The 15,124-nt window shown below is 36.8% G+C and overlaps 1 protein-coding gene across 5 annotated transcripts in view; it reads left to right on the top strand.

Annotated features, from left to right (window-relative positions):
- SPEN (spen family transcriptional repressor) overlaps window positions 1-15,124 on the top strand; it is a 93,197-nt gene that overhangs the window by 57,871 nt on the left and 20,202 nt on the right. For all 5 annotated transcript variants that reach the window (XM_082380903.1, XM_082380904.1, XM_082380905.1 and 2 more), the window contains 3 exons: window positions 6,694-6,854; window positions 9,132-9,332; window positions 12,582-12,733. In XM_082380903.1, the coding sequence (XP_082237029.1) occupies window positions 6,694-6,854; window positions 9,132-9,332; window positions 12,582-12,733 (514 nt within the window). The remainder of the gene's footprint in view (window positions 1-6,693; window positions 6,855-9,131; window positions 9,333-12,581; window positions 12,734-15,124) is intronic.

The following is a 15,124-nucleotide window of genomic DNA, read 5'->3' as shown; positions in this document are numbered from 1 at the left end:
ATTTTCATTTCACTCTTAGATACTGAATGTAGTTAATACCTTCATTTTATCGAGCTTGGTGTACTTTCCTAGGCATTAATTTCAGTTGCTTGGATAATTCAAATCAATAATTTTCTGGAGTCACACATCCATTACATATTGGGCACCATGCTAGGCTCTGTTTACAAAGATGAATCTAGTCTTGGACTTTTAAGAGGCTGGTAAATGAATAATTATAATACAGAGTGAAAGGGTTTGCGATAGACATTGTAGTAAAAGAGGCTTAGAAATACACAACTAAGAAATCAGTGAATGCTATGGGGTGGGGTGGGGATGTCCAGAACAGCTGCAGAGCAGGAGGTTAACATTGGAGCTAGCTAATCCTTGAAGGCAGGGCCAGCAGGGAGGGACAGAAAGGTGTCTTCAGTAGGAATAGGTAGGGACAGGAGCTCTCATGTTCTCGCTGTATGCTAGGCAGAGTGCTGAGTACCTTACAATCACAAACTCATTAAAGTTTCACCATAGCCCCTCGCAAGTGATAGGTATTATCACCATTTACATACAAGAAAGTGAAGTATTAGAGAGGAAGTAATTTAACCAAGGACTTATATCTAATAAGAAAAAACGGGGGGTGCCCATGATTAGAAACTGCTATACTCTTTTTTTGTTTGTTTTGGCCACGCTGTGCGGCATGCAGGATCTTAGTTCCCCGACCAGGGATCGAACCCGTGCCCCCTGCTGTGGAAGCGCAGAGCCCTAACCACTTGGTGGCCATTCCTGGGCCACCAAGGAATTCCCAAAACTGGTATACTCTTATGTGGATAGATCATTAGTGGGTAGGACAAAGAGTGACAAGGGAATGAGAATAAGCGACTAGAAAATTAGTTTGGGGCCAAGTTGTAAAGGGTCCCCTCTCTCCCTTGTTGAACAATGTGGAGCTGTCAGAGCTGGAAGGTTTGGAGATAGGTGGAGAGTCATAGAACCCTAGAGTTAGCAGGACCTTTGAAGGTCATGAGGTCTGGTATAACCCACTAGGGAAATTAAAGTTTAGAGAGGCAAAATGTGGTACCTTACCAGACTGAACAGTTGAGTATTTCCTTCCTGATTTTCTTATAAAACAAAAAAGACAGAGACTTAATTCAGGTTGTATCAGAAGTGGTAGAGTTGAAAATGGAATTAAGATAACATCAGAATGCCTACTAAGCTAGTGGGGTTTTTGTTTTTAGTTTAAACTTTCTGGGCTCAGGACCCTTTTACATTCTTAAATTATTGAGCTTTTGTTTACTTTGTAATATCTATTGACATTTACCATATTAGAAATTTAAACTTTAATTTGAAAATTTTATTAATTCTCCATAACTTTTTTCTTTCCTTTTAAATTTTAATAGTTTATTTGAGCAAATATCTATTTGAATTGGGCAGCGCCAAACTGGAAATGGTTAGGAGTGCTCCATCAACAGGAGCTGGGGGAAAAGCTTTTAGAGAGAAAAGCAAAGCAGAAAAATTAGTTGATCAGTTACAGCTTTAGCGTTTGCCTTATTTGGAAAAGCCTAATTGGCTGTTTGTTATTGGTTGTCCTTAGGTGTGATTTCTCAGCCTTGAGGCAGTTACAGGCTTAGGTTTTTGTTTGCTTATGTAGGGTTGCTAAGGTATTAGAACCACCTCAGTCTAATGGTCTCCTTGTTTAATTAATTTAACACATTAACCCCTCCTTTTGGCCCTCTTCTCATATCGGAGAGTTTAACCAAAAATTTGGTGATAGTGCCACTCTTGGTCACCATCAGGTTGTTGTTTTTGTCTCGTCGTGAAACTCATAGGTTATGAGTCTGGTCTGTGGAAGAATTGTTTTTGCTGTTCATCTCATTGTTTATCTTATTTCTCTGCAAGTGCAGTGAGACCATCTGATGTATTGGTGATGGCTACAGACATGAATTTAAGACCCTTGAGAGAACATAGCCTACCAGGGAGATTATAATGATGACGGTCAGTCGGATAATACCAAGAGACTAAGTATGCTCCTTACGGCTCCCTATGAACCAAACAAGTTCTTATCAAATAAAGCAAAGAATGTACCCGAAGGGCCATCAACCTGTTTTAAGTCAAGAGGCTTCTTTGTTAATTTCCTGTATTTGCTATAGTATCGGAGGGTGTGATCCAGTTATAGCAGGAGATATTTGCTATGGCACAGACTTATGGCTTGTTTTGCCAGTAAGTAATCGAAAGCAATAGCAATGCTATTATCCAAAACCACCTTAGCAAGAAATTCTAGGGACTTTTGTTGTGGAGCTATGGCCTTAGTGGTAGATTTAGAGGCAGTTGCCAGAGTTAAGGAACATTGTCTTTCTGTGCATTTACAGAGAGCAAAAGCAAGAGGCAAAAAGGCAAACGGAATAAAGGTTTCATATTGGAGACAAAGATCTTCATCCATGATATTGGGAGAGCCAGATACCTCAAGATGTTGTCTGCTTCTGGAGAGGAAGCTCCAAAGTCTATTTTATTTTATTTTATTTATTTATTTTTAAAATTTATTTATTTTTATTTTGGGCGGCACTGGGTCTTCATTGCCGCACGCAGGCTTTCTCTAGTTGTGGCGAGTGGGGGCTACTCTTCGTTGTGTTGCGCGGGCTTCTCATTGTGGTGGCTTCTCTCTTTGCAGAGCACGGGCTCTAGGCACGTGGGCTCAGTAGTTGTGGCGCACGGGCTTAGTTGCTCCGCAGCATGTGGAATCTTCCCGGACCAGGGCTCAAACCCATGTCCCCTGTATTGGCAGGCGGATTCTTAACCACTGCGCCACCAGGGAAGTCCCTATAAATTTTTTATTGAAGTGAAGCTGATTTACAATGTTGTGTTAGTTTCAGGTGTACAGCAAAGTGATTGAGTTATACATACATATATATCTTTTTTTTCAAATTATTTTCTCTTATAGGTTATTACAAAATATTGAATATAGATCACTGTGTTATACAGTAGGTCCTTTTGGTTGTCTGTTTTATATATAGTAGTGTGTATATGTTAATCCCAAACTGTTAATTAACCCTCCACTCCCTTTCCCCTTTGGTAACCATAAGTTTGTTTTCTGTGTCTGTGGGTCTATTTCTGTTTTGTATATAAATTCATTTGTATCATATTTTTTTTAGATTCCACATATAAGTGATGTCATATATTTGTTTTTCTCTGTCTGGCTTACTTCAGTTAGTATGATAGTCTCTAGGTCCATCCATGTTGCTGCAAATGGCATTATTTCATTCTTTTTTATGGCTGAGTAGTATCCCATTGTATAAATATACCACATCTTCTTTATCCATTCATCTGTCAATGGACATTTAGGTTGCTTTCGTATCTTGGCTATTGTAAATAGTGCTTCAATGAATATTGGGGTGCATGTATTTTTTCAAATTATGGTTTTCTCCACATATATGCCCAGGAGTGGGATTGTAGAATCATATGGTAGCTCTCTTTTTAGTTTTTTAAGGAACCTCCACACTGTTCTCCATAGTGGCTGCACCAATCAACATTCCCACCAACAGTGTAGAAGGGTTCCTTTTTCTCCACACCCTCTTCAGCATTTATTATTTGTTGACTTTTTGATGTTGGCCATTCTGATCAGTGTGAGGTGATACCTCATTGTAGTTTTGATTTGCATTTCTCTGATAATTAGCGATGTTGGAGATATTTTCATGTGCCTCTTGTGGTCAGGTAAATTTAAAGTTCACTTTCTTAGAACTATTAGTTGATGCACCATCATTGCCACTACTTTAGACAATTTAGATTGAAAAGCTTCTTATTAACTACTTCTGGCTTTTAAGAAACAACTAAAATACTATATATCATAAGTTTTGGTGAATTCTTGTGATTCTTCAGTTTTAACAAGATTCTGAAAATAAGAATTTTTTAAAGTTAAAATTGACACAGATATTCTGGGCATTTGGATTTTCTTTCAGTTTATAGGACTAAAAGGTATTTGGGGGTCTAAATTTGTGCCCCTGTTTTGATTCAGGACCTTAAAATCCATAGTACATTTAATAGACTACACTGGAAATATACATTGCAGTTTTGGGTTAGCATATTAAAATGTGAACTCAAAAGTTGTATCGTTTTATCATTTCATAATTTATTTAAAAACCTTTCCTTCTTTTTAGTTATAACTTCAAATTGGTCAACAGATATTTCTGCCAGTTAAATTTTACATCTTGTTTCAAAATTGGTGTGGTAGCAGGGAATTCACCAAAAGTGTGATGACATTTATAACAAAACTAATTTCTGTCACTATTTTATACTTTAAAATCATTGCTCCCATTGATTCCTTTGCATTTTTATAATATGGACTTAAACAGTACTTTGTTGGCTCACTATTTTAGTACCCAGAAATTCTGCTCTTGCCCGTATTTGTTTACTTCTTTTTTTCTTAATTAAATTTAATTAATTAATTAATTAATTTGGCTGCATTGGGTCTTCATTACTGCGCGCGCGCTTTCTCTAGTTGTGGCGAGTGGGGGCTACGTTTCGTTGTGGTGCGCAGGCTTCTCATTGCAGTGGCTTCTGTTGTTGCGGAGCATGGGCTCTAGGCGCGCGGGCGTCAGTAGTTGTGGCTCTTGGGCTCTAGAGCGCAGGCTCAGTAGTTGTGGCGCACGGGCTTAGTTGCTCTGTGGCATGTGGGATCTTCCCGGACCAGGGATCGAACCCGTGTCTCCTGCATTGGCAGGCAGATTCTTAACCATTGTGCCACCAGGGCAGCCCCTATTTGTTTACTTCTTTACCCACTACTGCCATTGATTCCTCTACATTTTTATAATATGGACTTAAACAGAACTTTGTTGGCTCATTATTTTAGTACCCAGAAATTCTGCTCTTGCCCGTATTTGTTTACTTCTTTACCCACTACTGCTGAGGAATTTTGGTGTATATATTATTGGTGGTATTGTAATTATAGTGTTTTCCTTAATGGTTATTTTATGATTCCTTGGAATTAAGTTGATAAGTCACATACATATTCTATACTGTAGTCATCTGGTGGCCTTATGAATAATCTTGTATTGCTTGGAGTACGTTACACATGTAGAACATTTTTTTCTTTCTGTGCTAAAAACAGAAGATAAATTAATTTTGTTAACCCTTAATTTCAGAAAGTACAATGTCCTGTTCACTTAGTACTAGTAATACTACTTTTGCTTAATGATACGGAAAAAAATTTATTTTTATTGTTGGGAAAATTGAAACCCAGTCATTTCTAGGAGACCTGGCAATGATGACTTGTGGTTCTACCTTGAGGCTTTTATCCATAGTAGTTTGTATTTTGTAACTCAGGTATCTCCTTTTGGCTCTTACTGGCATAGGTTTATTTCTTTATGTTTCAAACTGCAGAAAGTTCTGGTAACTTCATAAAGTTTTTATCTTTTGCCTTATCATGTGAGAGCTAAATAAAAATGCTATGTAAATTCTATTTTCTTATGGTATTTCTTTTTTTAAAAAGCAATAGCAAATTTGTCTCAGATCCTGGAGTTAGACTTATTCATCTGGCTGGTTTAGAGTTTGTGTTGGATGTGAGAGCTGTAGTCTGGACGCAAATGACAAAAACTGTTGAACCTGTCCTCTCTGGAGTGTGCCTAAAGTGGATTAACTGCCTGCACTCCCCGCCCCCCACCCCGAGTTATTTGCTTTTAGAATTAAGTCTTCTGCAGCAAGGAGGGGAGAGTATGAAGCAAAATTTCAGAAACCTGTAAATAGCTTTTTATTAATGTATTTGAGAATGCTATAAAAGAACTTAAAACCATAGCAGTCTTGCACATGCAGTACTGAAATAATTTAATATTTCTCACATGGTTCTTGGGCATAATAAACTTGTTCTGACCATGTTGGTAATATTTTCTCCTTGTCTTTCAACTGTGACTGTCTCTCCCTTTGAGGTTTGTATTAAACTGAAGAGAGAAATTAAATTTCATTGCCTCTCATTTCCCACATTATTCGCAGAGAAAAGAGCCTAAACTAACAAGACTCAAGTAACTTATATAATATTTCTTTATTAGTCCTTCAAAAATTTAAAAATTAAAATTACCTGGGTAATTATTTTGGATGTCTGTTTTTTCCTAAAGATTAATTTACCCATGAGGCGGTGGTGGTAGTAGTAGTAACAGTAATAGTAACAGAGCATTGCCACTTCATTTATGGATTACTGTCATATTCCAAACTCTGTTAGCCTGTGTGTTATTTTATTAAACTCTTAACCTTGTGAGATAGGTGCTGTTATTATTTCCATTTTACAGATGTAGAAACTGAGGCTTAGCAAGAGGTTAAGTGACTTGTCCAAGGATACATGCTGTATGTCTGAGCCAAGATTTGCATCGAGATCTCTGAATCCAAAACCCATATATCCACTATTCTATTGATACTACCCTTAAGTCAGTTGTGTTTACTAGTCATATTTCATTTGGAAAAAATTGTTCACATTTTGCACAGAACGAAACGTTTGTCTTTCGGTGGCATGTGGTGGTAAAAGATTGTTACGTTTACTTCCACATTCCCAGGCTGGTATTTGCTGTCTTCTGCCATCTCTGAAGGTAGAGTATGAAATAGATGTGGAGAAGGTAGGGTGTCTAGAAATCCCAGACCTGAAATTTAGACCTTTTAATTATTGCCATTTGTTAATTTTAAGAAGTTTTATATGCGACTTATTTTCTGTTTGATTTTTCACGTAAGTTTTTTTCCCCCCTTTTGTAGCACTGATTCCAGCAGTAGTTCAAGTGATGACTCTCCAGCCCGATCAGTTCAATCTGCAGCAGTCCCAGCCCCCACTTCCCAGTTGCTTTCATCCCTGGAAAAAGATGAGCCCCGTAAAAGTTTTGGGATCAAGGTCCAGAATCTTCCAGTACGCTCTACAGGTAAAATTTTGTGTTACTCTCCTTTCCTCTCTTCTACTATTGGGGAATGAGAGATTGAGCAGCTTAAATTCTATACTTTGTATAGAATTTGTTTAAATAGCTCTCTTTCTTATCTGACTGTGTTGGTAATATTTTCTATTTGTCTTTCAATTTGACTCTCTCCCGCTTTTTCTTTTTGTGGTTCATTGATATTTAATGCCATGTAATAAAAAGCAAGTGATTATAACTGTATGTAGTTTCTAGATTGTTATATATGTAAAGATTTCATGTTACTTGTACTTAATTATATACACATACATATATAAATACACATTACGCATATTATATGCATATACATATACACACATAAAGACTTTATGGTGCATGTTATGTAAAGAAAGCATGGTTCATTTTTTATTATGAATGTACCTTTTTTTTTTTTTAATTCTTTTTGGCTGCGTTGGGTCTTCATTGCTGCGCGTGGGCTTTCTCTAGTTGAAGCGAGTGGGACCTACTCTTCGTTGCAGTGCGCGGGCTTCTCATTGCGGTGGCTTCTCTTGTTGTGGAGCACGGGCTCTAGGCATGTGGGCTTCAGTAGTTGTGGCTCGCAGGCTGTAGAGTGCAGGCTCAGTAGTTGTGGTGCATGGGCTTAGTTGCTCCGTGGCATGTGGGATCTTCCTGAACCCGTGTCCCCTGCATTGGCAGGAGGATTCTTAACCACTGCGCTACCAGGAAAGTCCCAAAGCATGGTTCATTTTTGAATAAAAATGCTTTCTGGATTAAATATTTTGATATTAGGGAAAATTTGGTACGATGAAATTGTAGAAATACTATTTTCAGTTAGATTTATATTGGTCTGGAGTCCTGTGTGAAATAACTTGGATATAAAAAAATTATGATAGGAAATCCATTTCAAAATATTAACATTTTAAATGAGGAAAGTCATGAATAATGACTTTATATAGTTAAAAGCTATACCGTTGTCTTTTATTCCTAATATTTTTGATTGACATTTGGCCATAATATATTTTTATTTCTATGTCAGGCATATTGAGTATGTAAACAACTGTTAGTAGATGGTCTAAACAACAGTTAGTAGATGGTCAAACCAACAAAGACCAAACTAAGCATTTCTTAGCTAAGTGCATTTTATTTATTTATTTATTTATTTATATTTGGCTGTGTTGGGTCTTCGTTTCTGTGCGAGGGCTTTCTCCAGTTGCGGAGAGCGGGGGCCTCTCTTCATCGCGGTGCGCGGGCCTCTCACTGTCGCGGTCTCTCCCGTTGTGGAGCACAAGCTCCAGACGCGCAAGCTCAGTAGTTGTGGCTCACGGGCTTAGTTGCTCCGCGGCATGTGGGATCTTCCCAGACCAGGGCTCGAACCCGTGTCCCCTGCATTGGCAGGCAGATTCTTAACCACTGCGCCACCAGGGAAGCCCAGTGCATTTTAATGATTACTTAAATTATTTATTAAAACAGCCTATAAAACCTACATACCAGGTTTATGAATAGAGATATTGAGACACAAATGTTGGTGAACTTTTGATTTAGATTACTTTGTAATTTAGGAATGGACAGGGGTTATAATTGGCTTGTCTTTCTCTACCATTTAATTTTTATAAGGAAGCAAATTAACACAAGACCTCCAGATAGTATAATTCATCTGTAAAAGGCCTTAACATTGTTTAGCATGTTACATGCCATTTCCCACACAATTTTATCATCAACATGATGCTTGGAAAACTAGAAATATGGCTTTCTTTCTAAGTCTTTAAAGTTTTATATATGCATATATATGTGTGTTTGTATAGTTTTTATCATGAAAATTTTAAACATACCCACAGTAGAAGGAGTAGCAAAATGAACTCCCCTTATACCATACCGCAGATTAAAAAAATCATCAATATTTTGCCACATTTGCTTTGTCCGTCTCCATCTTCCTTCTTTCCTGTTCTTTGTTACCTTTTTATCCTAAAGTAAATCCCTGATGTTACATCATTTCACACTTGACTTAAAAGATCTATACTTTTGTATTTATTTGTAAAATATAAGGGTATTTTCCTGCATAAGCATGATATCATTCTTACCTAACAAATAACTAGTAATATCTTCTAACCCCCAGTTTATTTTCAGAATTGTACGGTTGTCTCTAAAATGCATTTTTAGAGTTACTTTATTTGAAAAAGTAAAGTTTTAATGCTAATTAGGTCAAAAATCAGGCTAAAGATTTAGTAGCTTACACTTTGAGTTGTAACTAAATTAGAAAAATAAGCAACTTGTTTTTGTTTGGGGATTTAGATACAAGCCTTAAAGATGGCCTTTTCCATGAATTTAAGAAATTTGGAAAGGTGACTTCAGTGCAGATACATGGAACTTCAGAAGAGAGGTATGGTCTGGTATTCTTTCGGCAGCAGGAGGACCAAGAAAAAGCATTGACTGCATCAAAAGGAAAACTTTTCTTTGGCATGCAGATTGAAGTAACAGCATGGATAGGGCCAGGTAAGAGACAAAGAAGCTGAGTTTTAGTGTAATTTTTATTCCATTATATGAAAGGGCCACATGTTATCCTGAATGTGGACACTATTCCAGCTCTGTTTATTAAAACATACTTTCAGTGTCTTCTGTTTTAAAGAGTGGTTACATTTTGTCATTCAACTTAATAAAATAGGTTGTTTGGGCTAGGAAGGGTTAAAGATTGTTCTGTTTCTGTTAGAGAGCATGCTAACTTTTAAGAGTTGTGAAAGGCAAAGTATAGTCCCTTGTTGAATCCTGCTTTCCCAAAAGGATTGAGTTGATTGAGATAAGGTGATAGTTCCGAGGAGAATGACAACAGAATTATTCTGAATTAGAAAACAGACTATATCAATTTGAGGGACTAGTTAGACCAGTTTTCTTTCCATTATGCCCAGCACAAATTGGATCTGTTATTCTAGCTTCCATGACCTTGAAAGATAGTGACAGAGTGGCAGGACTAAGTCTTTTGAGTGCAACCTGTTGAAAATTTCAAGGGGACATTTTATTGCTTGAACCTACCTATAAGACCTATCTATTCTAAGGCAGGAAGTCTTGTCAGGCATGACTTGGGTCAGTGTTTTTCCTGTTTCAGAACCACCTGCAGTGCTTGTTTAGAATACAGACTCTTTGATCATACCCCAGCTTACTGGTTCAGAATTTGCATACTCAAGTTTAAAAAACCCCTGATTTACTTGTGAGTAAATCTGTAGAAGAATGAATAGAAATGTTAAAATTATGCATTCACATTATGTGTGTGGGACAGTTGAACTTTAAGACTAAAACTTTGAGTGGAATTTATAGGGTAAACATAGCCCATTTTCTTGGAATATTCATTTTATGTGACAATTAAGAGGAAAAAAATAGAATTTCCCTGATAAGAATGTGTCATTTGTATATTAAAACAGGTACAGTCAGGGTTTTTAGAGTGAAGACTATAAAGTGTGCATAATTTTATGATAAAACACAGGAATTCAAAGACATACTATCTTTTCAAAGGAATTATGTTATGCCTTCACATTCCCTCCTCTACAAAGTTTGAGATGTACTGCCCTAACTTGTACTGGGCTAAGAGCAACTCAGGAGTTCTTATTTAACACAATTGGAACAGGTCAGAACTGACTTTGTGGAATAATATTTAGAATGTCATATCATCTATATAAGTTTTTAGAGCCATATATAATTATTAACTAGTGAGGATCTAACTCAGGGGCATTATCAATAGGTGACTTTCTAATCTCCAAGTAGTGGGCTTAGCTTGAGATATTTATTGTAAAAAAAAAATCATTTTACCTAATTAGTTAGCACCCAAGATGTTAATTGGGCTTTTTAACCACCTGCCACTGAAGATGTTGAGAAGTTTGATTGGTTCAAGCACCGGAAAGCTGAAGGTACTTTTTCCAGATGGGACAGCATTGAAACACCAGTTTAAATGGGATATTTGAAAGCTGAGTAGGGACACTTGGTTGGAATTATGCTGTTGGATGGTTGTCATAAATGTTTTATATTGAAATGTATGGAGCTGATTGCTTCCTTAGGTCAAGGACGTCTTGGAATTAAAAAGATCCAAATCCAAGAAACCTAACTCTGTAGACAGACCTCTGGTGGCTTCTAAGATTGTGCTTTTCTACTCCTATGCACAGCATTACAATCCCCTAAACATGAAATTGCAGGATAAAACAGTCTTTTCAATGATGTGTAGATAGTAAGACTTAAAACTGGTCATGAAGGTTGAATAGATTACATGTGGAAAAGACACTCCCTCCCTGCCCCCAACTGAATTTCTTATTTTGAAATTTTAAGTGAGCTATTTGGTAGAATTGAAGTCATTACAGATTTTAATGGCTGCAAATCATGCTTTATCCTTCTGATTCTGCCTTTTTTTTTTTTAATTCTATGCCATGTGGCTTGCCAGGATGTCAGTTTCCCAACCAGGGATTGAACGTGGGCCATGGCAGTGAAAGCCCAGAATCCTAACCACTAGGCCACCAGGGAACTCCCCTGATTCTGCCTTTTGAAGTACAAACCTCAAGATGTGCCTGAATTATTTTTTTCTTTTTCTCCTTTTAAATGAAATATTCCTAAGTATGTGCCCTCTATTAGTTACATAATTTTAGGAAGACCTAGTGGAGCTTAAAATGAGATATACCCCTGTGAAATAAGATGAAAATGTAGAGATAGGTGTATGAGCGCTGGGCAGTTTCTGGGTCCACCTGACTGAAAAAGTATGTACTCTCTGATGACACAGGTAAGATTAAGCTGAGCTGCCATTAGAACTATCAAACTGGAATCAGGAGTGAGATGTATTCTGGCTGAGTTCACCCAACATCTCAGAAGTTGAGTCTTTTTAATACCGGTGTTGTCATTGACATCATCAGTAATGTTTCAGTGACTGGCACTAAACACTTTGTTTTAGTCAGGTTGATCAAATATTAACTTTTTGGGATGGGTTTGTTTTACATTAAAAAAGAGAGCGAGAACATACAGGCTGTTATAATTACTATCCAGAAAACGTTGAATGTCCCTGCCCTAGACGAAGTTAATAAATGGAGCTTCAGAGAAAGCCTGTGATTGAATTAGACGTTGAACCAGGGCTTTTGATCATAAGAAATAGAAACCTTAAGAGTCATTTAGTCTCTTTCTGTTTGTCACTGGGTACCATGCAACACCAAAAGAAGGTATTTCATAAGCGTTACTTCAGTCAGTTTTCATACAAGTATTATTCTTGTATTTAAAAATTGCTGCATTTAGACAATTGGGTATGACAAACATAAAATGCTAACTATTTTATAAAATATTGAAATGTAAATTAAATAATGAAGCTGGACTATTTTTAGCTGAATTTTATGTTTATTTCAGATTGTAGTTTTATACTCCAGATTCAGAGCCTGCCACATAATTTTGGAACCTAAGATTAGGCTCAAATAATTACTATTTTTTGCTGGGGATTAAAACCTATTTCTGTATTAGTGATTATTTTTTAAAACAAATCAACTTAGATTGAAATTCAGTCTTCTATTTTAAAGATCAGGGTGTTAACTTTCTCTTAATTTTTTGGACAAGTTTCTCTAGCCTCTGTATTTCTCTTTTGATTTGGAGCTATTTCTGATGGTGTGTATAATTTTTCAGATTATATGAGAATTAATCCCAGTATTTCAGAGATTTAATTTTTTAAAGTAGATTTTCCCATGATATATGAATACATTAAAACACTCTCTGTCCCCATCCCACTTACAGAAACAGAAAGTGAAAATGAATTTCGCCCTTTGGATGAAAGGATAGATGAATTTCACCCCAAAGCAACAAGAACCCTCTTTATTGGTAACCTTGAAAAAACCACTACTTATCATGATCTTCGCAACATCTTCCAGCGCTTTGGAGAAATTGTGGTATGTTTTGTTTTGTTTTGTTTTGTTTACAATAAAAACAGTGTTAGATCTTTGTCATAAAACATAAAGCATAGCAGAGATTATATTTGGAAAAACGATACTTAGATCGTGTAATGAATGTTTTTCCCATTTGCCCTATGTGTTTTTTTTTTTAACTTTTTTTTATTGGAGTATAATTGCTTTACAATGGTGTGTTAGTTTCTGCTTTATAACAAAGTGAATCAGTTATACATATACATATATCCCCATATCTCTTCCCTCTTGCACCTCCCACCCTGTGTGTTTTTAACTGCTGCTAAAAGATGATCTGGCAAAACCCAGCAGGGACTGCTTTATGTGTGTATGTAAAAATATATAATATATAATTGTCTGTATTTTGTTTACATATATATTTTCCTTTCCACTTTTCTTATCTTTGTCCATCTGGTGCTGTTTTAATGCCATCTCTAGTCCTGTGGGTTGAAAGGAAAATCTGTAAGAGAAAACGTGTTTGGAAGAAAGAAGCAGCAGATTAGTGTATGATTATTTTTATCACAATGCACATCAGAAGTACCTTGGGGATTACTAGAATGTGGATAGCATGCTGGAAACTCAGTTCTATTTTGAAATTCTAATTAGAATCATTTTTTAAATTATGCAAGTCATTGTTAGATTTAGGGTTAGAAGGATTTTTCTATTCCCCATGACTTAAAACTTGAGTCAAATTATAGTGAAAATAGTTTGGTTGCAGCTTTGTACCCTTAGGATATACTATTTTGTTTTGTGTTTGAAAAAACAGGGAAATACTTCTGTTTTCCTAGATTTTCTCTATATTAATAACAGTGAAGAAAGTACTCTAGTATATTTGGACTTTGGAGAGTAAAAAAATGTTTTGGATAGAAACAGCTATTGTTAATCTTTTAGGGGTGTGTGTGATGTCCATTTGTCCATCTGTATTTATACACTAATGCTCTAAACAAAAGATTTTTAATTTTTTTAATGACATAATCTAGTCCTGTGAATAAAACATTACTTGTGCTTGTGGCTGAGCTAAACCTCATCTTTAGGGGCTTGAGGCAAGAGATTGAAGTGGTTGGTAGAAGTGAAGAAAAAGCAGAGAAGCTGTATATTTAGATATACCAGCAAAACATTCATCTTTCTTTTTCAATTATTTCGACTTTTCTCAGTTTCTTATTTTTGTGAAGGTAGTGTATACTCTTTTTTTAATTTAAAGTAATTTATTTTATTTATTTTATTTTTGGCTGCATTGGGTCTTTGTTGCTGCACGTGGGCTTTCTCTAGTTGCGGCGAGTGGGGGCTGCTCTTCATTGTGGTGCGCGGGCTTCTCATTGCGGTGGCTTCTCTTGTGGAATACAGGCTCTAGGCACGCAGGCTTCAGTAGTTGTGGCTTGCGGGCTCTAGAGCGCAGGCTCAGTAGTTGTGGCGCACGGGCTTAGTTGTTCCACGGCATGTAGGATCTTTGCGGACCAGGGCTCGAACCCGTGTCCCCTGCATTGGCAGGCAGATTCTTAGCCACTGCACCACTAGGGAAGCCCAGAGGGTAGTGTATACTCTTAATTCCAGCTCTACTGCCTACCTGGATGAGTGACTAGATGCTCAGTTACCTATCTGGGCTCCAGCTGCTTCTGTCTTTAGACCACGATCTGTTATTTAATTTGCTGTTTGGCATTCATGGGGCTTTGAATTGATAAAACTTTCAAACATACTTTTATTGAATGCAGCTGCTACTATAAATTTTGGAGGAGTGTAAAAGTTGTATTTGGTCACATGGATACATTTTCATCACCAGGGTTGCTAAAAATGGGATGATTATTGTGTTTTAAGAGCTATGCTTCTCAATAAGGTAGACATGTCAGTACTCTGTTTGAAAACTGTTATCTTACCATGTTTGCAATTGCTCATGATTGTCACTGTTTTAATGACATACGAACTTTCAGAACATGGTCTTCTGCTTATCGATAACGGATTATGCTATAGCCGGAAGCACCTATTTAGTGAGTCTACCCACCAATATTCCTTTGAAACATTTCTCTTAAGTAGACCTATCCTGGGTTATTACATTCTACATAATGATGAAAACAGCTTCTGTTTACCATTACTTAGAAAAATTTTGAGTGTAAATTATTGCTTTTTTTTTTTTAAAGACCCATCAAACAGCTCTTTAAATGCATTACTCATTTTGCTCTGTTTCGGGTTTTGATTATTGGCTTGTGACCCTTAAGGAGGCTTAGATAATCACAATACATGATCTGCACTATATGGCCCAGCTCATTATTGTTTAAGTACAAGTTTTGCCATCCACGTGTCTGGTTCCTCTGGACCATTTTCCTGTGTAAGCCAGGTTTTTTCACTACCTCCTTTTAGTAGGCAGGACCGGAGTGTCAGATGTGA

The sequence above is a fragment of the Balaenoptera borealis genome, assembly GCF_965194805.1.
Source record: "Balaenoptera borealis genome assembly, chromosome: 1".
In the NCBI taxonomy this organism is placed as follows: domain Eukaryota; kingdom Metazoa; phylum Chordata; class Mammalia; order Artiodactyla; family Balaenopteridae; genus Balaenoptera; species Balaenoptera borealis.
The sequence above is the reverse complement of the archived record's forward strand: the minus strand, read 5'-3'. Positions and strand labels throughout refer to the sequence as shown.